Source organism: Diachasma alloeum, unplaced genomic scaffold (genome assembly GCF_001412515.2).
Source record: "Diachasma alloeum isolate Michigan unplaced genomic scaffold, Dall2.0 Dall_scaffold_00389, whole genome shotgun sequence".
Classification (NCBI taxonomy): Eukaryota; Metazoa; Arthropoda; class Insecta; order Hymenoptera; family Braconidae; genus Diachasma; species Diachasma alloeum.
The window spans coordinates 32,449-58,449 of record NW_021680528.1 but is presented as its reverse complement, the minus strand read 5'-3'; the positions used below and the strand labels follow the sequence as shown (position 1 = coordinate 58,449).

The 26,001-nt window shown below is 41.3% G+C and overlaps 1 protein-coding gene across 1 annotated transcript in view; it reads left to right on the top strand.

Moving 5' to 3' along the window:
- The window catches only part of LOC107041889, a 312,145-nt gene extending 286,359 nt beyond the window's left edge, over positions 1-25,786 (top strand). The window contains exons 4-7 of the mRNA XM_029126392.1: positions 22,940-23,057; positions 23,134-23,293; positions 23,428-23,555; positions 25,770-25,786. Of these exons, the coding sequence (XP_028982225.1) occupies positions 22,940-23,057; positions 23,134-23,293; positions 23,428-23,555; positions 25,770-25,786 (423 nt within the window). The remainder of the gene's footprint in view (positions 1-22,939; positions 23,058-23,133; positions 23,294-23,427; positions 23,556-25,769) is intronic.
- The last annotated feature ends 215 nt before the right edge of the window (positions 25,787-26,001 follow it).

The following is a 26,001-nucleotide window of genomic DNA, read 5'->3' as shown; positions in this document are numbered from 1 at the left end:
AACATGCGCGAATCAGTTTAGGTTTAGCCTCTCACCGTCCCGAGTGGAAATTCTGTTCAGGTCTCGATCAGAAACTGATCAAGTCCGATCCGAAATTCTGATCAGGCATGTTACCCCTCTACCTTAGGTTTTTCCACTGGGGTTTCTCTGCCTTCCATCATTAGGCATTAATTAAATTTAATTTTTTGAGAGAAAAAATTAGTAATTTTCTAGCCGGGAATCGAACCCGGGACCTCCCAATGTCGCGTCGGGTGCTCTTACCATCTGAGCTACCAGGACACTTACGAATTTCACTCTCAAATTGACTCATACCCGAGTGGAAATTCTGTTCAGGTCTCGATCAGAAACTGATCAAGTCCGATCCGAAATTCTGATCAGGCATGTTACGCCTCTGCCTTAGGTTTTTCCACTAGGGTTTCTCCGCCTTCCATCATTAGGCATTAATTAAATTTATTTTTTTGAGAGAAAAAATTAGTAACTTCCTAGCCGGGAATCGAACCCGGGACCTCCCAATGTCGCGTCGGGTGCTCTTACCATCTGAGCTACCAGGACACTTACGAATTTCACTCTCAAATTGACTCATACCCGAGTGGAAATTCTGTTCAGGTCTCGATCAGAAACTGATCAAGTCCGATCCGAAATTCTGATCAGGCATGTTACTCCTCTGCCTTAGGTTTTTCCACTAGGGGTAGAAGTCCATCTCGAGCAAATCACCTGTAGACATTGTATAGTATCCATTCGTATTTCAACGAGTTCACATCAACTCAGTAGTAGTCTCTCAACCAGTCCACAAGGATTAAGTAGAACTCAACGAGTAATTCAAAGTGTAGTAATTCACCGAATAGTTATTAACGAGTATTAATCAACATTAGTTAGAGTTCATATCGAGAAGTCGATTCAGTCAATTAGCATTCAAAATTGAATACCTTTATTCAGTACATGACCTCTATTGATTAAATTCAGTTTAAATTCAGTGACTCACCAAATTAACGTGCAAAGCCAATCATCAGTGAAATTAGACTCTCACCAGTGAACTTACATATTACCAAAGAGTGTACATAAATTTTGACAAAGTGGTTCGATTCCACAAAATAAAGTGTGATTTTTTAAATCCGGCTCATCAGTAATTTTCCCAACATCTCCCTCCACACTTTCATCCCACATCCACCCTAAATCTAGTCATTCACCAAACATACCTTTTTCGTAGAAAATTTCGTGGAGAATCTTTTTGTATTTCATATTTTTCCACAAAAAAACGATATTTTGGGAGATATTTAAGAAAAACTTTAAAATCACCCCTTTTTTTTTATTTAAACAATAGGTTCCAGGGCGAGTAGGAGTTTAAATTTTTAGTATTTATGAGTTGACATCTTGAAGAAGCGATAGAAATAAAAAAACCTTCAATACATATTATTTCCACGATCGACTGATTTTGAGCCTCTGACGCCTGGCCTATAATTTTTACCCGGAATTACCAAACATGAAAAGTCGACAGAAATACCTCTAACTAACTCAAAGACGTCCGAAACGTATGGAAAAAAGGAGAAAACTAGATTTTCGGGGAATGGTCACGGTCCTCGGGTCGCTCAGTGTGCTAGGTTAAGGAGAGAGGAGTGGATTTCGGGTGGAAATGGGTTATTAGGCAGTCCACACTACAAAAAAAAGAAATCGACATTGTCCTTACTTGTTCTACTATTGAGATTTCACAATTAAATAATTTACATGACTTTTTTTGTATCGTTCTCAAAAATAAAAGGAAAATTTTCAATAATACTCTTTATTCTCCTAACAAAAGCAAAAATAATAAAATCGACTTAAAATACATGGTCACAAAAATAATTCATTATCAATTGACTCGATTGCAAGGTTAAAGGAATCAAATTCCTCAGGTGTCAGTGAAAAACACGAGGACGATGCGAAATATACGAAAACATTCGTTAATCTTCAACCGCTCGAGAATTCCGATAATGGCAGAAAGAGGTATGCGGACAATCACGAGAGCGAGAGAGAGGAATGATAAACCCACCAACCTACGTATATTCAGGCGCGACGGGGGGGATCTCAGAAATTCATCAGCACTTAACTCATTAAAACTCGAAAACGGTACAGTGAAATTTCAAAAACCCTGAGTCGAAATACGCGGGAGAATCTTCCGATAACTGAATTATAATGTTCACTGGTAATTTAAACAAATTTGTTCGATTTATACTCAAACGGAATTTTACACGCGCGAAAACCCACCTAAAGCGGGAGCTCTGCTTGTTGCACAGAATTCTGCAAAGAGCCGAAAAAGGGGAAAATAATCAATATCCTCAGCTGAAACACGCGGAATTCCCCTCCCTGAGAGCTAGTCCCATCAATGCTAAAACCTCCATAATTAATTATAGGCAAGATCGACACCTCAACATTAATTATCTATCGCAAATTCAAGCCTTTTTTTAACGCATTCAAAGCGAGCCACGTGGCTTAAGGCCTTCGAGGTCGAATAATACCCGCCGAGATGAACTCGGAAAATTCAATTAAATAAACTGAAACTCACTATTGGACTTTTTCTATCCCATTTCGGCATCTTCTTCACCATCTTGGGCCGCCAATAATCCCAGTGGACACAAAAGATTTGCACTGCGCGTTTATGTTCCGCTTGAGTCAACAGGTAAGACAGAACTGACCCAACTCAAGAACAACTCGTGGCACCTCAGAATGTGGAATTCATCGCTCAATCAAAACGATTTTGATTGGTGCGGGCACGCCCCATAGGTGCAAACCTAACGAGAATCACCGATTGCTACAGCGTAATTATTCAAAATTCTCCCAAATCAACTCTAACATTTATTAACTTATTATGAATACTTTAATTAATCATTTAATGGCACCTGGCCAAACTGATGGTCGTTCGGATAATTACTTAGGGTTTTTGGCGCCTCCCACGGATCTGATCTCCGGGATTCACGGGGTTAAACGACAAGTAACTGACATTAATTTTGCCCAATCTTAAATATTTCTCAACGAAACCCTAAAGCAACGGGGCACTTCGCTGGAGACAAGGGTTACACTTGCTCCAAACGACCTTCCACCGGGGACTCGAAAGATAACCAATTAACTCCTTGAAAAATCCAACTAAAATTTGGAGCACCGGTATTTCAATCGGACCTAATCGATTGCCCGCAAGATTAATGATAGGTTGGACCCCATAAAAATTACCGGATGATTCAAATCTTGGCCCTTCTTCGCGACAATTTTATGGGCCCTCAAAAACGCGTAATTAAACAGATCTCGATAAAAAAAACTATACACTTAAACCCAAAAATTCCAAAACTCTAAAAATTCACCACACTATAGCGGCAAACCCTAAACTCAATTATCGTACTAATAATTGGATAAATTACCACACCGAAGTCGGAAAACTTAAACTAAATTTTGACCACTCAAAGGTGGAAAGTGGACCTCTCTCTCTCCCTATACGTTTGCTCACGGATAAGCATTTTTGTGTCGCGGGGGTTTGTTTTTACCAGACCGTGCTGGTGTTTCTGACGAACATCCCCACATGTTCGTTACAAGAGTTTTCACTATTTGAAGGATTTTATGAAAAATTTAATGAACTTAAAAACTATCACATCTCCACGAAAGTCCTCGCCACCCCATTGCAGATCTAGCCTTCTCTCGTAAATCGCACAGAATTAAGCTGCCCGAAATCTCACTTCCAACATTTGATGGCAGATATGATAAATATGGAGAATTCAGAGATCAGTATAATGCACGTATTGAGAATGACTCATACACAGATGCTATTGTCAAACTCAAGTATTTCCAAAATTGCGTGGCCTAACCAGCTGCTGAGACCGCCGCAATATGATACATTAACAGACCCAATTTTTCAGCGGCTTTGGTGACGTAGAAGTTCTCTTTAATGCTGCGTACAGCACCATGATCATCAACTTGCTCAACACTGAGGTCGCTTTTCAATGGGAAATAACGGTAGAAAGTAATGACTTGCCAGACTACAAAGAACTCAAATTTGTTGAAAAACGTGGCATTTGTGCTCAAACTGCTGGACGTGGAACGAGCAAACAAAAGGCACTACAGACTCAGAAGAAGAGCTGCACGCAAACCCATCCTGTGTAAGTCGGATGATCTGCACTCAATCCAGCATGTCCACCGTACCCAGAGCACAAACATTCATGACCTCATCAACTAGGAAATCTCCGGTGTGCACAGAATCAGGCCACAGGATCTATGAATGTCCAAAGTGTGATGAAATGAATGTTTCTCAATGTGACAAATTCATTCGCGATCAAAACCGCTGTCTGAACTGTCTCGCCAAGGGACACGGGTTACGAGGAATGCCTCTCAAAAAGCCGCTGCAAGGTCTGCAAGGGCAAAACATTATTCAAAAATTCACATTGACAAAGGTGGACTATCGACGAAGCCTGATGCGTGACTACACTCGGGGGCTACTCTTACGCTAATCGCCATGTCTCTTCCACTGAGATCCACAGGACAAGATATCCTTCCTACTGCAGTAGTATACATCCTCGATAAGGCTAAACGACCAGTCCACTGTCGGGCACTCATCGACACTGCATGAATCAACAATTTCATCTCGAAAAGGTTGGCAACTAAAATTAGGTGTCGACAAAATCAGTTGCTCAATTCCAATCGGAGCTCTGAATGAGTTGTCAACTGTGGTACACCATAAGATACACACAACAGTTGCATCTCGTTAAAATAGGTTTAAACGGGAATTGAGCTTCCTTACAATTCTAAGAATCTCTGGACTGTTTTCCAATGAACAAGCTGACAGGGATGTTATGGAGATACCTCCAAACCTACCACTCGCAGACACAGAATTCCACAAGCCTGCACCACTCCACCTGCTTCTAGGCTCCAGCACATCAATCGCCGCACTCAACATTGGGCAGATCAAATTTCCCAAGGATTCAGACATTTATGTCCAAAAGACTCAATTTGGACAGATCCACTGTGGCAATATGGACCATGACTTCGACCCTTCAATGACGAAATGTCATTTCACCGAGATCATTAATGAGTTCAACCAATTCTGGGCAGATTGAAGATATCAGGCTCAAGAGGAGCCATAAGTCTGAAATCGAAGCAGCCTGCGAAGAAAACTTCCAGAAGCATATATCACGTATTCCAGAATGTCGATATGTTGTAGCCCTCCCGTTGAATCAAAACAAGGAACGACTCGGCACCACCTATCTCCGAGCAAAACGCAAACTCCTTTTATTGGAATGAAAATTTCAGAGAAATCCATAACTCAAGGCTGACTACACTGCTGTTATTGAGGAATATAAGGAACTCGGTCACATGAGAAGAATCGACATGGAAGAAGAAGAAGGCTTCTATTTTCTAAACCATGCTGTATTTAAAGAAACGAGCCTCACCACGAAGACTCGGGTCGTCTTTGACGGCTCGACAGGCTCTAATACTGGCATCTTCATCAATGATGCACTCAAGATGACATCTACTCTCTCGCTCTTCGCTTCAGACTTCACGACTACGTGATGATGTCATCATCGGTGACATTGAGAAAATGTACTGTCAAGTTCTCTGAAAATACAATCATTCAACTGGTTCAACAGGAGACATTCGAAGCAGAATTATCACTGCTCCAATAAGGTAAAGCTTTTCCTCTCAACAGTCATCTCAATAATCTCAATATCCAGCTCGATAAAAGTCATCTCATGCGAGTTGGTGGACCATTGAGAAAACACCAAATACTGCCACTAGATGGCGTATCCAATCCTGCTACTCAAAGGACATCACATCATCAAACTCATCATTAAGGGGGTGCATATGGGAAACCTGCTCTCTGTAGTCCAGAACGCTCTCCACGTAGTCCGACAGCACTACTTGACTATAGATGAATGCAATCAGACAGGATTCCTCATCAACAAATATATCAATTGTACTCGGGTGAATCCTCCAGCTGTGAACTATGCTATAGGCAACCTACCACGAGAACGCATCACCTAGTTCAGGCCTTTCACACATACTGGTGTGGACTACTGCGGCCCCTTCTTCATCAAGGAGAAGAGACTCCGCAATTGCAACAAATTAAAGGTATGGGTCTGGATTTTCGTCGGTTTAGGCACGAAGACCATCCATATAGGACTGGTCAGCGATCTCACTAACAAAGAGTTCTTAGCCACGCTCAGCAGGGTCGTCTCCATACATCCGTCTTCTAAGGCTTTACACTCAGATAATACCACGACCTTCACTGGTGCCTACAACGACTTGAAGGAACTCTACGACCTCATTCAGGATGAGAAACATAAGGACTTTATCAGGCGCAATCTCACACAGCAGGGTATTGAATGACATTTCATAGCTCCAATATCTCCTGTGACCTTTTCCTTAATTACAATAAACTAATTCCTGAAATGAGGAGAGGGTAATTAAAGAAAGAGGGCAAATGAAGGGTTTAGTTTAAATAATTAATTATATTCTCTGAACTTTACATTAAATAGATCGTCAGAAGACGTCAAAAAGGCATTTACTCGAGATCTAGGGAAGTGGGGGAGGAGGCCAGGCAACTTTTGTACACGTCAAAGGGATGATTCTAATTCACAAAAAGGGGGGAGAAGCTAGTCGTATCGAGGGGAATAAGTAAGAAAAGATGTATGAATTAATGACTGCTGGGAGGAAGAAAGGGAATGTGTAGGCTCACCGTTGGGGGGGGGGGGGGGATAAAATGGGATGATTTTCGGGGGCAAGGGGAAAATGAAGGAGATAACTCGTACTCACGTCGACCCAAAGGGCTTCACAGAAAAGTCCTCCTTTAGAAAAGTCCTCAAAAATAGTCCTCAGGGCCTTCGTTCCTCCTTCAGACTCCAGGGGCTCCAAAGCGAGATTTGGGATGGACTCCAATCTATCCAATAATCCTTTTTTCTTCACCAAAATAACTTCCGGGGCAACTTTACGATTTACGATTAATTAATTCAGGTGGGCACGTGGCAATTCACGGGGTAGCTGTAGCACGAGTGAGTCTTCCTCCTCACTTCTCCTTCTTTCTCCTTAATTCGGGTGTCTTCGTTTCCGCCTTTCGTTTCATCTCGTCATCTCATCGTGAAACCTCGCCAATAATCGGGACCAGTCAAATGTCTTCGTAGGGGGCCGAGGTGCTAGGTCAGGAACGTGTGAATGGGGCCATCGTGGGTGAAGATGTATTCGAGGGCTAGTCTCTGGGACGCTTGGAGGGGGGCACCGGCTCCAGTAGTCGATCGAGTTGGGCCGGAACTGATGACTTCCTTCGGTGGCTGTTCGTCGTTGATTCCACGGGCAAGGGTAGAGAGGTAACGAGGGGAAAATCCGGGGAAGGGGAATCCAACGGTGGCGCGATTTTAACTTTTAGGGAGCTGAGTGTGTTTGGGAAAAAATGTGGTAAAAGAAATGAAAAATAAATAATGTGCCTCGTCACACTCCACACTGTGGTGACATATGGAAATCCGCCGTGAAATCCTGTAAATCCAGGAAGGGGGTCATTGGTAATGAGTTGCTCACCTATTAGAAACTCAATACACTCTGCATCAAAATTGAGGGAATCCTCAATTCGAACCCTCTTACTCCAGTGTCATCGGATCCCAATAATCTCTCTATGTTCAATCCAGCCCAGTTCCTGCACGGGGAATCAACAACAGATTTTCCTGCCCCAGATTGGTCAGACAATCCAACCAACCGTCTACCACATTGGCGACATCTGAAGCAGATCAAGCAACACTTCTGGAATCGATGGCACAAGGAGTGTCTTTCCGAACTCAATGCCTGATATTGTGTCTGTAGCTCAGACCTCTGGAATTTACAACTCCAGAAAATTAAAAATAATTTCAATATTCAGTGCTTAACAGAATTGACACTATTGTGGACTAACAACAGAGATGAACGAATAACCCGAAAGATAGAGACAATCGTATATGGAGGAGGTTGAGAGAGAAGAATACAAAAAATTCGTAACACTTGTAAATAGTTCTTACAACTAGTGACGACGCTCGCAATATCATCTTTTAGGATAGTTCAACTGTATTATCGAGATACGCGGTAGCGTATCGGCCAAGAAAAGTTTTGACCAACTGACTATACATGACAGAACTTCCCCCTCTACTACTTCTAAAAGATTTACATTCGGTATAATGAAAACGAGACGACAAATCGGGAAAGTGTCGTTAGTTACATTATATAAATCGCCTATGAGCTTTTCAATCGTGTAACTATGGGATTTTTTGGATTAACAGTAAAAAAGATACGCGCATAGCAACGGGTTGATATTGACATTCTCGCGATTCACATTATAAAGTCGGAGAATCAAGTTGTAACGTTGGTAGCGCCGATCCAACTGAGTCTCATATCCAACGTTGAAGTGTCGCTACCAGTGCATTTGAATGTGGGTTGTGATGTTGTTATGGAGAACCACGGGAAATGTTCTTCTTCACATTAAATCACTTATTAGAATGAAACGGAAAATCGTCTCGGTGTTCTATTTTGTTTTCTCTCGTCGAAAATTTAAATTTCATCCTGCCATATCTATATTCATGTGCGGTCCTCGGACGTAAAGGTAGTTTATGCACTGTTTGTGAGGTTATCGTTTTATGTTTGGAATGTGACAAAAGTGAGATGTGTCAAAAATATTCTGTGATCAACTATTAAATCTCCGTGAATAGTTAAATTCGAAAAGAAAATATTTAATTTTTTACGAGTGTAACCGAAAATGTTTTCATTCTGTGGAAAAAAAATGCTCTAAATTAAATCACAGTGAAATGCGAACAATTTTGTTATTATTTAGGAAAAATTAGTAAAAGATGGTGGGATTAAATGGACACTTTGAACCCTTTTCAAAATGTTGATGTCTTATCAAAGTGTTGATGAAATAGAATTTTTTTAAAAATTAAATTACACTCAGCCTCTTTGTAATAAGCTTAGACTGAACTCAATCAATAAATTTGGTCCTTGGTTATAAATATTGAAACAAGAAGTCAGAAAAGTCCATTCCACCCAATGTTTCCCTAATATTTTTAAAAACAAAAAAAACAAAAACAGATGTTTTCAAAAAGAATTATTTGTGACCATTTTGTTCGACTATTCCTATGAGGAAATTAATTCTTCTCTCCAAGAAATACAATTCACATAGGAATTATCAGAGCAAAAGTTGAATGAGGAACCAAATCAAGTCAAAAAATTATTAATAGATGATTCAAAATTGAAATTCGGCGTAGACAATAAATCTGGAGTAGAACTGTTCATTTCCCTTCAATTGTTGATTCAAAAAATGTTCTATCTTATGAAAAATGAATGAGTTAAATTGAATTGAAAAGAACAAATTTCACCGGATGTAAAAACAGTCCTGGCTTATTTTTTGAAACATAATGAAATCTGCCTAAAAATACAAAAACAAATGTTTTTGGTAAAAAACTGGGCCAAGAAAAATTTTATTTGATTCCTACTGGGAAGTCGAAGTTTTTGAAAAATATATAGAAATAAAAATGAGAGCCAAGTCAGCAATTTTGAATAAATGGTGATAGTGTACAATGAGGTTCCTATAAGAAAAATAGTTCTCAATCGAATAAGTATTCTAAAAAAATTCTGCATGAAATAAAAAATCAGTAGGAGCAGAAACAACGTTCTTGGCGCGAAGGTTTTTAACTCACTGTCTGTATAAATCTAATCCTCCATCCTTTGATCCGCGCCAAGGACGTTGGTCCTGCTCCGACTGATGTTTTATTTCATGAAGAATTTTTTTAGAATACTTATTCCATTGAGAACTATTTTTCTTATAGAAACCTAATTGTGCACTATTACCATTTATTCAAAATTCCTAACTTGGCTTCCTTTTTTATTTCTACTTTGTATTTTTCAAAAACTGCCACTTCCCAGTAGGAATCAAACAACACTATTTCTTGGCCCAGTTTTTTCCAAAAATATTTGTTTTTGTATTTAATGATTATACCTTGAGGGATGTCAGTTATTAATAGGTGTATGACTTAATTCTCGGATTTTTTCGACAATTTTGACATTTATTTATAAAAAAATGAACATAGATATAATCTTGAAAATAATCGCCGTCACTTTGCACGCATTTCTTCCATCAATCAGGCAATTGTCGGATTGCGGCTCGGAAAAAATATGGTGGTTTTGACTGGATGAATTCATCAATGCTCTGCCAGACTTCTTCAGGAGATTGGAACTGGGTATCCCCCAGGTGATGTTGTAGCGCCCCAAAAAGGTGATTGTCAAAAGGCGCAAGGTTTGGAGAATACGCCGCGTGTGGCAGAATTTTCCAGCCCAACGTGGGGATAACTTTCCGAGTTTCCTTTGCTGTATGTGGCCACGCGTTGTCGTACAGCAAAATTACTTGCCTCGTACCGCTATCAGTAAAAAGTCTCTTTTCCTTAACACCATCACTCAATTCCACCAATTGGTCCTGACAACGCTTAGCATTGACGGTTCCCTCCTGTTTGGGTATCTCATAAATGAGTGCACCTTTGGAATTCCCCCAAATGCGCAACAATAATTTTTTCCGTGAATGTTCCGTTTTGCAGTACTCGTTGACGGCTCCTCCAGATGAACCCATGACTTTCGCCTCTTAGAATTGTCGTAAAATAGCCACTTTTCTTCCCCAGTCACAATTGTATGTAAAATGTCCTTTTGTTTGAATGTGGTTAGGAGGCACATGGCAATTTCACAGCATCGACTTTTGTTTTCTAAAGTAAGATGATGGGGCACCCAACGACCTTCCTTCTGTATACTCCCAAGTCTTTTTAAACGCCTCGAAATAGATGATTGAGTCACTCCGAGAGTATCAGCAAGTTCTTTTTGTATTTGACAGGGACTTTCATTGAGTAGATTGTCCAACTCCTCGTCCTCAACTTTTTTTGGTTGCCCAGGACGTTCTTTATCCTGGAGATCAAAATTTCCATCCCGAAATTTTGTAACCCACTTTTTACATGTGGTATAAGATACAGCACTCTCTCCTAAGGCTGGACAAATCATTTCTTTTACTTCTGCAGCAGTTTTTCCAAGTTGGAAGGTGAAAAGAAGGGAGTGCTTCAAGTGCTGCTTGTCGAACGAAAATTTTATTTACTACGTTTTTTGAAGTTGTGTTAATCGGACCACAATCAAACTTGAGTGGTTTGATAGCTCACAGATGGCGCTTCAAACCATCTTTTATTGCGGGAAATTTTTTAAATTCAAATAAGTGTTCTAATCAACTTAATCTAGTGGTCGATAATTAAGTCATATGCCTAATATTTTATGATTCACTTAGGAACACCAGCTATATTTTATATTAAGATTAGGTTTGGAAGAGAGATATCATAATTACCTTACACATTGTGACGAATGATTTTTTATCCCATCTTTGGCTTCCCGATGGATGCCGCGTTTGGATTCAGCGTTGCGCCGACGTTTCGCAAACATTGCAGTCTGCATCTTCAGGGCTATGAGCTCCGATTCGGAGCCCTTCGAAGCGAAGCAGTAAAACACAAATATTCCACAATTCGAATAGAATATGGGTTTATTCATTAAAGAAAATAAATGAATTCATTAAAGAAAATAAGTTGTGAAATCTATACAATGCGACCACGAAGTTGGATAATATATGAACTAAATAATATTTTATATTTGATTTTAACAATAAATTACTCCAAACTTTCGATTTCGCGAATCAAAGACGAAATTCTGAATCCGATTACTGACAATAATTCAAAATAAATTGATATGAACTCGACTCTAACAAAAACTCAGCTCTGACTTTCTATTTCCTTCTTTGATATGAACAGTGACCACTTAGACTCTTAATAACTGACAGTTACTTTGAACAACTCGACAATTGAATTTATTGATTAATAAATTTTCTCAGACTGTGATTGTAGCGGTGGCTCTCCGTCAATCTGATTCATTCCGCATCTGTCGGAGGACTCTGTCGAGAGACTAGTTGTGCTAGGGGAAATCAGCCCTCTCGCAATTTTCGGGCGTGTTCGGAAGATTCCGAATCCACAACAAAAGAAAGACTCGATTGTGGTGAGCTTCCCGGCGAAATCGTCGAACTCCGGGAACCACGATGCCGATTCACCTCTCGCATCCCGATCTTCGTGTGTTCGCAACCTCAATTCCGATCGCTGCCTCAATACTATCCTCCTGACACTGGAGACATTTTTCTCCAGGGTGACGGTAACGAGTATGCTCGGGAAGAGAACAGCCGTGGTTCGTCGGCAAACGTTAATGACGACTTTTTTGGTGATTCCTTGATGCTACCATCAAGAGGGGAGCCTCCGATAAGACGCAATTGGTTCACTTATTAAGGATTCGAATGAATCAAATTCTTTCATTAAATCCTTCGACATATTTCCGATAACCTATAATTAGGATTCGAGTGATTACATCATATTTTATGTGGGGACGCCCACCTGAGAAGTTTTCTGTTGTAAAAGGTTTGTAATTTATTTACTGTCTCGACGTGTCTCATATTCCAAAAATGCACACCATAGGAACAAGTACAGATCGTGACTATGAAACAGAAGACATTTGAGTGTTACTCAAATCATTTTTCTAATTTTTTGCTTTATGCGAATAACTGCGGAACGGCTGAGCCGATCGTCTTCATAACCTAATCAGTTCTAACTCACATTAACGTGCATCGATTGAAGAAAAAAAATTGATTCATTTGATTTGTTTAGAAAATATTTTAGGATAAAATTTTGGTCCCATACGTATATACATACATACACACACGCACACAAATACACACGCACACACACACAAGCTCAGGAGCGAAGATCTCTGTACCAGCGGAAGAGATGGGAAACGCTGGGCCCCGAAGAACTGGCGACGGAGGAGAGGCGAAACAGCTTGAGCCGGTGGCAGCAGAAATGGGACGACTCGACTAAGGGAAGATGGACCCATTGTCTGATTCGACATGTGGCTGTCTGGGTGAGTCGAATTTATGGAGAAGTCAATTACTGTCTGTGTCAAATGCTTTCAGGACCCGGGTGCTTTCGAGAGTATTTTCATAAATTCACATATGAAGATTCCCCGAATTGCCCCATCTGCACAGGAGTGGACGAGAACGTGGAGCATGTATTTTTCACATGCCTCCGCTTCAGTGACATGCGGGATACTTGGGAGTCTGACCTTGGAAGGAAGATCTCACCCGAAAATCTGGTGGAAGCAATGCTGTCATCGCAGGCAGCCTGGGACGCAACGAGCGACTTCGCGGCAGCAGCCATGAAGGAGCTAAGAATTGAGAAGCGCCAGCGGAAGGTCCCGGTATAGGTGAAAAATCTTTTGGAACCTCCTACCCACACTCAACATCGTAGGTGGGTAGGAGGATGTACTCTAGATGCAAACAATGTGGAAGAGCAAAGAGCTGAGACCTCCCTCGCGAAGTAATACTGAACGGTGGTGCCGCGAGGGATTTAAAAGTGAATTCGTCTGAACGAAGTTTATTGGGTATTAGTCCTTGTGACTCGAGCCCCACATACCCCAGTTATAGGATGAAATTTCGATTCCCTCCCTCAAGTGGGGATGCGTAAATGCTTTCTCTAAATAGATGTTAAAAAAAACACACACGCACACGCTGCCGAGCCGAGGCTTGTCCTTTTCAGGACATCGTGGTGGAGAAGCCCAACTCCTACGGCGGCGCGTCCCCTGGTGGCGGATTGGGGAGGGGGGGTTCTCACTAGGTCAAATTGTTGGCCCGGCTGACTGGAGTTGCATAATATTGCTTCCGCATACCGAAAGAGACGTGCAAGATGGGCTCCTTACAACAGCGAATCATGCCCCCAATGTCAAGGTCTTTACCGTGCCGAGTTCTAAAAGGAGCCAGGGGTAGTTGGCGTCGCGAACGATGTCCCTGAGCACCGAGTCCCCCAGGCGTATTAAGCGGCCTTACTCCAATATCCGGGGCTTTGTTTGGAGTGGACACTTAAAAGTCCTTAGGTACAAGTGAAAACAGAATCCAGGGTTTAAATTTAAAACAAAATCGGATGCAAGTGCTGAAATGAAGAGGACACTAGCATGGGATCGACTCGAAAGGCTCATCAATGAGCTTCAACAATTTGTTCAACCGTCCACAAAAAGATCGAAATCAAGGTGGCCGGCATTGGTAGCGCCTTCAAGAGTCAAAACTCTGGAGGACATATGAGTCATATGTCAGAAGTAATGTGCACGCCACCAATACTACATAGTCGGATCCTCTCTAAGGCGACGGGGAAGGACACCGAAATTAACGATGATGATAAATCTGGTACTCGAAACAAACGCGATATCCATAACTCTAAGCGGAGACAGAGAACGTCACCAGGATCGGAGAATAAGGAATCCAAAAAGCGGGAGGAGGCATGACCAACTCCATTCAACAAGGAAGACGTGCATCTCCGCTAGCGAGTGGACTGGCAGCAAGTAAAATCCAGGGAAAAGAAAGGGCAACGCAGAACGCAGCCCCTGAAGCAGCCCAAACATGAGAAACTACGAAAATCAGTGACCAGGTCCAATGTACTGATCGTTCGTCCTACGGAAAAAAGAAATACTCTGAAATACTCAGGCGGGTTAAGAGGGACATCCCTCTTATCTCATGGAGAAAATGGCTACAAAGCTGATGCCGGCAAAAAGGACGCTCGATATGTATTGTACATTGAGAAAGGCAATACGAAGGATTGTGCCCCCATCACTGATAGCAGCCGCTTTCCAGCCTTCAAACAAGCACTTCAGAAAGTCAGAAATAAATGAGTATAAAAATACTCCAACTTGACCTCATCCATTGTGAGGCTGCGCGCGATCTTCTCATACAAACGGTGCGGGAGCTGAAGCTTGCCATGCTCGCGGAGCCATATCGATAACTTGGTACTCAATCCTGGATTACTGACGTCAGCATAAAGGCTGTAAGCTGACCTTGTAGAAATCCGTCGTTCCAGAGTACCAACAGTAGTAGTATAAGGATGGTTTTGTCAAGGCGAAGGTTGATTGAATTCACTTCCACAGCTGCTACGCTACGCCGAGCCTTTCCGTTGATGAGTTCAGAAATTTCCTGAATAGACTAACTGGGAATATGAAGCAGTACTTCCCCGCAGTAATAGCCGGAAACTTCCTTGCCTGGGTAGTCGACTGGGCTAGCAAGAAGACAAACACCAAAGCACAAATTGTACTAGAAGCCACGTCGTGGCTGGACGTGGTCTTGTTGAACAGCAGCAATGAACCATCCTTCATTAAGGCAGAGGTGAGTTCAATTGTGAATCTCACCTTCATAAGCAGCATTCTTGCAAAGAGAAAATGCTCATGGAGTGTAACTGATAATTGCATTGCATGTAACCACCGGGGCATACTATGGGAGACCTATACGGACCAGAGAATCGGATTAACGCCGAAAAAGACCAATTGCATTGGCTGGAGAGTTAGCACATTCGACGCTTACTCTTATTCAGTAGCGCGAGACGATCGCCCGATTCGCGGCAACGATGTAACTGAGAAAGTAGAGCATCATGGAAAGAGCGACCAAAGCCTGCGATGCGACCATGACGAGAAAGCGGACAACAACCCGCCATCCACCAGTGTATTGATGACATGACATCACCGTTGTCGTACGCAAGAAGTAAACCGCAGCCAGGAGATTTTCTCAGCGTGGCCGTAAAAAAAACAAACTTCGAGGAGTTGAAGATGAGGTACAAGAAAGCACGCCGGAAGTTCAGTAAAGCCATCATGTACAGCAAGAAGCAATCCTGGAACTAGCTCCTTGCTGAGGTGGACAATGATCCGTGGGGTAGACCATAGAAGGTGGTGATGAGATGCCTCAAATGTCAACCTATGCCGTCGCCAACGTGCCCTAAGCTCATGAGGAAAACCGCAACGGTGCTATTCCCACAGCTGCCAGAACTTCACCGTACTGCTGAACAAGAAGAGGCGGTGTTGATCGCACCAAGCACTGAAGAGGAATTGATGGAGGCTTGCAACAGAGTGGATCACACCAAGGCCCGTGGCCTGGATGGAATCTCCATTGTTGCGTTGAATTCAGCTATCCATATGATGCTGGAGCGGTTCTTGGATGTATACAATGACTGCCTTGGGAAAGGTACCTTCCCGGTCATGTGGAACCAGCCGAGGCTAGTACTGCACCCAAAATGGACCAAACTATAAGACGAACCCTTGTCATATCATCTCCTCTGCATGCTCGATACCGCTGGCAACATTCTTAAGCGTATTGTCCATCGAAAAACAGAAATAGCAGTCGAACGGCTGCTAGCCAACAATCAATATGGTTTTCGGAAAAGATGATCCACCTTAGTTGCCATCAATCTTATCGTCGACAATGCTAGATAACCCATTTCACGGACAAGATGGCCCAATGGCACAAAGAAGTATTGCTTAGTAGCGACACTAGACATGAAGAACGCCTTCAACTCGGCTAGGTGGGACTATATCATGGAGGCTCTTGCGAAATTCAACGTACCGGGATACGCGTGAAGAATGATCGACAGCTATTTCACCCGGAGTGTCCTTAGGTACGATATAGAATGTGGTCCCGAGGAGTACCGAGTCATCGGAGGTGTACTTGAAGGCTCAGTATTGTGCATAGCTTGAGATCATGCTTACAAATACTAGTGTCACTAATGTGCATAGCTTGAGATCACGCTCACAAACCCCAGCTGGGTTTGGCAAGCCAGACCTGTTGGTATCAAACCAAGTACCACGAGCAAATCTGCAATTACGCTCCAGCATGCAGATTCTGAGGAAACGGGTTCGCGAGTGGCTAGAGGCCGAGAGTGACTTCCTATCTGCATCCCGTCCCCCCTTCATGACCGATGGGTCCACAAAGGTTCAGTACTTAGTGGATACAGGCTCCGACATCTCTGTCTACCCACGAAGGCGATAATAAAACCAGACGGAACCCACAGGTTTTCAACTTTTTGCAGCCAATAACACATTCATCAATACCTACGGCTATACGCCAATCTCACTGGACATAAGTTTACGAAGACAGATTACTTGACGCTTCGTCGAGGCAGACGTCTACACTGGTCTTCTCCTAGATCTGAGAAATCAGAGAATTATCGACAGCATCACTGGCTTGACATCGAGCAGGAAGCTGGTCGATCTAAAGACATTCTCCGTCAGAATCTAAGAAATCAACAAGGACTCACATTTCGAGAGACTCCTGAAGGAATTATCTTCCATCACGAAGCCGGAAGGACTCCTCAAGAACACCAAGCATACGACGACACACCACATCAGGACAACACCTGGACCTCCAGTCTCACCAGGACATTGAGAAGACAGCTATCATCATACCGTTCGGATTGTTTGAGTTCTCATTTATGACGATCGGTCTGCTAAATGCAGCTCAAACTTTCTACCGTGTCGTCGATGAGGTCGCCAGGGACCTGCCCTTCCTATTCCGATGCATCGACGATGTCCTAGGTGCATCGAAGACTCCTGAGCAACAACTGAAGCACCTGAGGATATTCTTTCAGCGTTTACACGAATACGACTTGGTCGTCAACGTAGCCAAATCAGTCCTAGGCAAACCTGAACTTGTCTTCCTTAGTGCCACGATCAACGTCCAGGGGATCAGCCCTCTGCAAGAGAATGTAAATAATACCGTCAAGTTTCCTAAGCCGGCAAAATTCCTTCACAGATTTCTTGGCGCCATCAATTTTTACAGGAAATTCCTCAAGGGAGTTGCAGCACTATTTACACCTGAATGCAACCACTGGCGGACCGTAAGTTGGACGCCGTAACTCGAGGAAGCCTTCTCCACATGCAAGCAGCTTCTCGTTGACGCCACACTGTTGTCGCTTTCCAACACTAACGCAGAGTGGACAGTCTTCACAGATGCCTCAGACCAGGCTGTTGGAGCAGTCCTCCAGCAAAGACATCAGGACTCCTGGCAACCGCTTGCTTGTTTCAGCAAGAAGCTCTTGCTCTCTGAAATCAAACAGACTGCCTATGATCGGAAACTCCAGGCGATCTGCGAAGCTGTTCTTCACTTCCGTCATAGCTTCGGGGGAAGACACATCACGATATAAAAGGACCACAAGCCTCTGACCCACGCCTTTCAACAGAAGCCTGACAATGCTTCTCTGTGGCAGTTTAGGCAACTTGATTTTATCGGGTAATTCACGACAGACATCGAACACGTAGCAAGTGCTGATAACATCGTAGCTAACGCTCTGTCCCGGATCGAAGCCATCTCCGAGTCAATGTGCAGTTCGCAGAGATCCAACGTGGAGACCAAAAACTCCAGCAGAACGATTACGGACTGAAACTGCAGATCGTCAGACTTTCAGAATTGGAAGAGAGGTATTGCGACATTTCACAGTCTGGTACGATCCGTCCGTACGTACCACAATCGCTGAGGAAACAAGTCTTCATATCCATCCATTCGCTCGTACACCCTAGAGCCAAATTAATTTGCAAGCTCATCACCAATTGCTACGTCTGGTGTGACGAACCTTTTGGCTCAAGAAATTGTTTAAATTTTTCCTTTGTGCTCCGGTGCTTCAGTTGCCAGGGTTTATATGAAGGAAGTTAATTCAAAACGCCGTTCGTCCAGTAAATTATCTCCAAATTTCAAATTTGTCCCAGTTGTCCCGTTTTACCAGCTTTTACAATTTATTACCAGATTTTTCCAGACTTAACAAATTTCTACCTAGATTTCCCAGATACCAGATTTCCACGAATTTACCAGATTTACTTTACGAATTTAATTGTTAGTTATTCTGCCAATTCAGTATAAAGTATCAGTCCCCCAGATACCAGATTTATCCCAGAGAGTTTAATTACCAGATTTTGGACTGAACGTTACACATTTACTTGACCCAAATAAACCAAACAATTCCCAGATAATTACATGAGATACTTTTGCTCAATTTCTCTCATGAATTATTTTACCAGACACATGATTCTAAATTCTATTAATCATGGAAACGAATCCCTCAGTTTTGGCCGATTCATGTAGCCTTGAGCGCATCATAGGAATTATAGTTTCCATTACCAGCTTTATTAACAAAATAATAATTCATACTTCAAATTAACAATTACACAGACATCAAGTAATGCCCACAGAATCTTCTCGTTGATACTCAGTTTCAGATTAGTACAAGCCATATCAAATATCAATTTCCAAGTAATTAACCAGTAACTCTAATTATACATTCCCGATTCAGATTTCGGATTTAAAATCCGCCTATATAGTACAGCCCACAAAATAACCCTCTGCATACCAGCCGTCGGTAATCCAGAACAATGTAAGACCCAATTTCAAGATGGCTGAGTCGGAGAATGAACAACGTCATTTCCCCCTCGAGATATTTCGCGAGAGAAAGAATTTCCCACCCAAGAGAATAATTTCTCCCTCCGCGAACGTTCCACCCCGCGTGGCTCTACCACGACAGTTTTATCCGTCGCTGTCAAGGGCTCGACCACAGCTCGCTTTTAGTCAAGGACTAATTAAGCTGGCTGCTGACAAAAACTAAATGGCTCGACCACAGCACACAAGTAGCAAAATGCTAATTTAGTAGCTGCTGACAATTTGACTCTACCACAGCTCGCGATAGTCAGAGACTAGTGTCGCTGGCTGCTGTCAATGGCTCAACCACAGCTCGCTAGTAACTAAAAGTTAATATAGCTGGCTGCTGACAATTGGTTACTTTTCTCTCCTCCGGCGAGGATCGTAGGTGAACCCGGGTGAGGCCTTCCTGATCGCCCCACCACACCTGCGTACCGAACTGAGCCGCTGCCCGAAACTTAATACCTTCAAAGGGCTATTTGACTCGTAGAAATAATGCGCCACCTAGGTCGGTCGCGGAACTACCATATTTCAAAATATTCCCCGGGAGTCGATAGCCCACTCAACCACCTTTACATTCACATTTCTAAATTCCATATAATTCTCATTAAATTCACAAAATAAAAATACCCTCAATAATTCACAAAACTTCCAAAATACAAAATCATAAAATCATGAATCTCTCAATTGTGAGAATCCTCACACTGGACAGGCATCAACAAGGACTGCTCGGAGTGAACCTGCTACTGTCCGTCGCGTCAGAAGAACAAGATCGCCAGACACGCCTCCACATGTCTCGCAGAAGTTCACCTTACCAATGCAGCGATTTGAACACATCCACGTGAACCTGATCTCGCTCTTTCAATCCAGAAAATACAAAGACTGTCTCACGATCGTCGATAGGTTCACACGATTCCCCGAAGTCATTCCACTGCTGAACGCAAGAATTGAGACTGTCGTCCACGCGTCCCCTTCCACTGGATCGCCAGATTCGGCGTACCACTCAGGATCACTTTCGACAGGTGAAGCCTGATCATCGTGCACATCTACTGAAAGCTGACGTAGCTTCTGGGTATCCAAAGGAAGCGAACAACACCGGTACACTAGCAGGCAAATGGTCAAGTGAAGAGGCTGCATCGTCAACTAAAGATAGCTCTTCGTTGTCATGGTGACTCCTAGTTCGACGTACTGTCATTCGTCTTGCTAGGACTTCGAACCGCGTGGAAGCCTGACATACAGAGTACAATAGCTGAACTCACCTATGGAAAAAACATACGCATCCCAGGTTAATTGATATGGAATATAATCCCGGATTCTCTCCTACCTCATCCAAATCCGATCCAACCATTTCCCATAACTTCACAAAGATGTGAATCGCTACATAAATTCCCTTCCGTAACTACCTGGCAAACACCTCAATCTCCATCAATCGCCTAAAGCCGACATTCATCTTGCCAGACGATATGGAGCAGGTGTTCCAGCAAATCCCGGAGAACTACCCACAACCCCAACAGCTTCAACAGACAATGCCCATTAACAACAAGGCTACCGCAGAGGTCTCCCGGCAGCCAAGAAGGGTCATCTCCAACGATCACTCACAGGCACGCAACTTCAATCCTGACCAACCGCTCAATGCGTGCGCTATGACGCACAGAGGGCACTCCAGGATCGCTAGCACAAATCTCACTTGGACAAATTAATTTTTTCGCTGTCTATTTTAGAAAAACATACTCATTTTTTACTAAACCAGGGAGTCCTGTAGCACCTCGCTACATGCACAACCAGAGGCCCGTCACTGACCTCTCATACTAAACTCACCGTCATACACTCATACACCTGAGAACCACCGATGGTCCCCAGTGTCTAAACTGGTCCGACTGTACCTGTCAGTTTTAACCCGTCGTTCGGCTTCCGCTTACACAACTCAATCAATCTACTTTTCTTTTGGACATACACGCTTTGGCGAATACACCAATTGTTAAACTATTTCACCTGTAGTGATTTCGTGCTCCAGAGTCACCCATAGCGAACCTTTTTTTTTATTAGTACCATACCGAACCTTACACTACGACATTTTCGGCATTGTTCGATCCTCAAGTTGGGATGTATTGAATGTAATTTGGTTAAATTTTCATAAAGTTATTGGAGATAGATTCTCTGTTGAACGTCATGTTACACTCTGAAATTCGATTTTTTCATCCATTAGTCAATCTTTGCACTTGACCAATGAGGATTTATACACCAGTTTGAAAATCTCAACAAGCTCTACAAAATGGTGTCTGATTTTCCTCAGTTCATCTGTTTCATCAAATGTTATGGGCGATTATTATGTCGAAATTGGCATGTCACAAATTGAAAATTTCCTATTTTCCATCATTTTGTTGGAATTTACAATTTTCTGATTAAATTGTTAGAAAAAATCTTATATCGAGTGTAAAGCTAATTAAATAAGCCTCAAATTCCGACGTCAATTCTTCAATTTCGCCCTTTTTTCGCAAAGTTATGGGGATTTCTGGCAGAATTGGATTTTTTCCTGTTTTACTTGATAATTCAACTTTAAATGTATTTTTCTATCCTTTCGAATGAAATTAGCGGAAAAAATATATATTACTTCAAAGGGCATTATTTGTTCGGCAAATTGTGAAGTATTCAATACGATTTAGTTAAATTTTGAACGTCATACCACGCCTTGGAATTCAGTCTTTTCGTCCAATATTGGATCTTCGCAATTAATCAATGAGGATTTATGAAAAACCAATTAGAACCAATTAGAATTATGAAAAAAATATATATATTCTAAGAGAATTAGAATTTAGAGAGAAAAAATTTCCGCTTCACCCAGCCGGGAATCGAACCCGGGTCTCCCAGATACGCGCCGGGTACTCTTACCGACTAGCTACCGGGAACCACAGAAATTCACTTTCAAATTCACCTCAAACACCGCCTAACCTCCTTTAGGCATTAAAGAATTCTAAGGGAATTAGAATTTAGAGAGAAAAAATTTCCGCTTCACGCAGCCGGGGATCTCACCGAGATCTTGAAAATGACGTGTGATTTTTCTCATTACGTCTACTTGATCAATTACAAATTACAAAATTAGAATTAGAATTACTAATAATCGATCGATTAATGAAATCAACAATTAGTTGAGTCTAAAAACTTGATTGAAGCATCAATTTCATGCAGTCCAGCTTGCTCGAATTATTCTGTGATGGGTTCCTCAAATTCTGAAGATTTCCCCGGTTTCTGGATACTATTGAGGCTGAAATTTTTGTAGAGGAAGGCAATTTCACCAGAATGTCAGAATTATACCCTTCTTTATCCCTTTGGATTTCATGCTTTTTGAGATTCACAATAACGCCTATAACGCATATAGTACTACAAGAAAATATTAGGCAGGCAAATCCATTTTATAGGAGAAGAAGAACCCATTAAAGGTCGTTTTGTATCCCATAAAACTGTCTACAAAGATGTCCCGTAATTTTTTACTCAAACGCTTTTTTCATTACAGCTATATTTGAAAAAAAAGATCTTTCAAGTCAATTTTGCAAATATCTCCAAGATAATCAAGAAAAGGGCCTATTATTAACCATGTAAACCACTGTCTCTTGGACATATCAGATATTGAAAGTTTATCCTTTCTTACAGTGGCGAATCAACCCCATTATCTACGTCAGATCGACCATCATCGCCTTTTCGACTGTTAGTTTTGGTTTTTTATTCGCTCAATTATACACTACGAGACATAGAAAAAGAATGGCAATGAGTGAGTACATGAACCTGGGAATTCTCCTCTTATTCAGTAAAATTGGAAACGATATGATTTGTTTTCTCTCTTTCAGCATTCTGCTACATGATTGCAGTAGTCAGCAGTTTCCTAGCGAATTGGGTACAACTCGTCCCCATAATGCTTATCCTATCATCGGCCATTGTTGTCTCTAGCCGTATAACGGGTAACATAGTTATCGCTATTAACGCCACTACTATTCCACTACCATTAAGGTAATAAACTCTCTCCTTCTACCCAACTCTCTTATCTGTATTTCGCTAATGAGCATTTGTAATGCGATTGTTTTGTGCTGTCTTGTGTCAAAAAGAGATTGAACGCGTGATTAAATGTTTGAACTCTATTACAGGGCAACTGCTGTTGGCTTCATCACTAATACTGGAAATTTAGCGACAATTCTGGGTAATTTGATTTTCAGCTTTTTACTTGGCGTCCATTGTTACAGCGCCTTTGTTGGAATTGGATGTATTTTATTATGTAAGTATCAAATTTTTTGTTGAATATTCCCCGCGACTTTGAATTTATTTGAAATAATTCAGCAAAAGGAAGTGGGAGAAGAGGACATATGGATGAATATTTAGATACATTATTATGTTAACATATCGTTGTCTTGAGCCAAAAGAGCGTATAAGCATATTTTTACGCCCTTTCAGCTGTACGATAACTTTATCACGACAAGAAACTTTAAAAGAAATTTCATGAAAGATTTCATAAGCTACGAAAAAATCTTCTGACATTTGTCATTAAATTCAGTAATTTTTGAGAAATTCGCGGAATTGTCCCATATGGAATTCCTAGGCTGTGATGTATTCGAAACCCATTTCCCAATCATTTTATTTTGGAGATATGGGTGATTATCTACAAATTGTGATTTTTCACCTCGTACATTTTTCAAAATCTGAACGTGGCTGTAGAGCATTTTTTATACGTTTCTATATGGCCTAATGGTCTAGAAGTATAGTCCTAGCACCACTCTACTACAACTTCAAAAGATTTAGAATAATATTGTTACCGATTTTTGACTGCCACGGTGGTGACCAAACTTGACAAATCTTCGTATTTCAATCAAGGAATTTAATTTTTAGATAATAGAATAACTTTACTGATTTATTTGACAGCTTTCAAGTATCGTATATTTATTTGCACAGATCAGTTTGGTTTTTTCTCAACAATCAATTTTGACACAGCATAGGTGTATTCAGCGGTTGTTCATGACCCACCTGAGTGTTACCTCGAGTTTGCACAATTTAAACACTTAAAACTTTTTTCTAAATACCTTAGTGATGATATACCTTCACTCCCACACGTTTATGTATGATATGACACGGTTGTGACAGCCACGGTTGTGATATTTTGTGTGAAAACCTAATCGCACTTCGCTCCAGCTTTGAATTGAAAAATCTCTGAAGATGATGAGTTTCAGGCAATATAATATTACATTTTCATGAAAACAATTAGCTAAGAAATTACACTACATGGAACAATCATGAGACCACGGTAGTGACAGAATAATTTGTGACTTGTCTTTTACATGTGTCTGGTTAATTTTTACTGGTGTACATACTGGCCCTTACCCCTTCATAATAGAATTTCTGTGCGTGCGTCATGTGCAAACATCGAAAACGGCGCGACAACAGTTGAATTCAAATTTCTTAAAACCGTGCTATAATTGGGGGACAAATTTTTTGATCATCCAGGTGAGCGTAAAACAGTTATTGCTTTGAAAATTGCTCATGAAAGTATAGCTAGTTACATCCTCTATTATCTATGTTCAGGAAATTTTCTTTGAGCTACTTATTCACTAGGTTTCATTGACAAAATCTCGAATTTTATAAAAAGGTCATACTACACTGAGAAAAAAATTTATTCCTTCCAAGAAAATGTTATTGGTGATATCTTTTTCATACTCTTAGTAGAAGAAAATATCTCTTTTGGAACGTATTTCTCCAGGCCAGTCATTTCCAGGTGCTCCGAAATCAATTCCAAACGGGAGAATTATGGTGATCTATAAGAATATTCTTCTGCATATGACCTCGAAGAAACTCCAATAATAATTATTAACATTTGGAATTATTCCAATTTTCTTTACCTGAGAAAATCGCCAATTTGTAAAATCCGGAAGATATCGGAGAACATTTTGTCAAGGTCATAGGTAGCATAATAATCAGATTGTTCAACATCACTGTAATTTTTGAGGATAGACTTGGACTCTCTGAAAATGACTGTCCTGGAAAAATTCGTTCTGAAAAAATATTATCTTCTGACGAGAATATCAATCCTTGGCAGGAATAATTTTTTCTCTCAGCGCATGGTAGTGACATTTAGGCTCGTTTCAGCTATCTAGAGCTAAATAAATGGTCAGGGAATGGCATCTATTTTATGGAAACAATGAAATGCCACAGTGTCTCCCGACATCTGGAGAAATTTGATTATTATTTCATTATTTTGAGAATGGAAAAGTTGTAGGATAAGAAAACAATTTTGTAGATAATCGCCCATATCCCCTGGAAGAAGAGACTTAGAGTGAATATTATAGTGAACGCAAATTTTTTGTGTTTAATGTAAATGAATACAAGCAGGGTTTTGAGCCTATTCGACAGAAGCAATGTGATAGTAACTTTATGCATTATTAGTCTTTTTTCTTTCTCTCTATTAATTTCATTGGGAATAAGTTTCTGAATGGATTTGTAGCAACGGTTCTAAGATAAATGTTCCCTTAAAAATCGTTACCAGAAAATGGTTTTTGGAAAATTGTTCCTCGGAAAAATCTTCCTCATGCTTTCTTTTTCCACGCCAATTCTCGATTTATCGTCATTTTCATTTATCTGAATGGCTAGTTATTTGTTATGTCTTTCCTTCGTACCGTTCAATTTTTCCATGATTTATTATTTACTTTTAGTCATTGACATACCACTCCAATTGA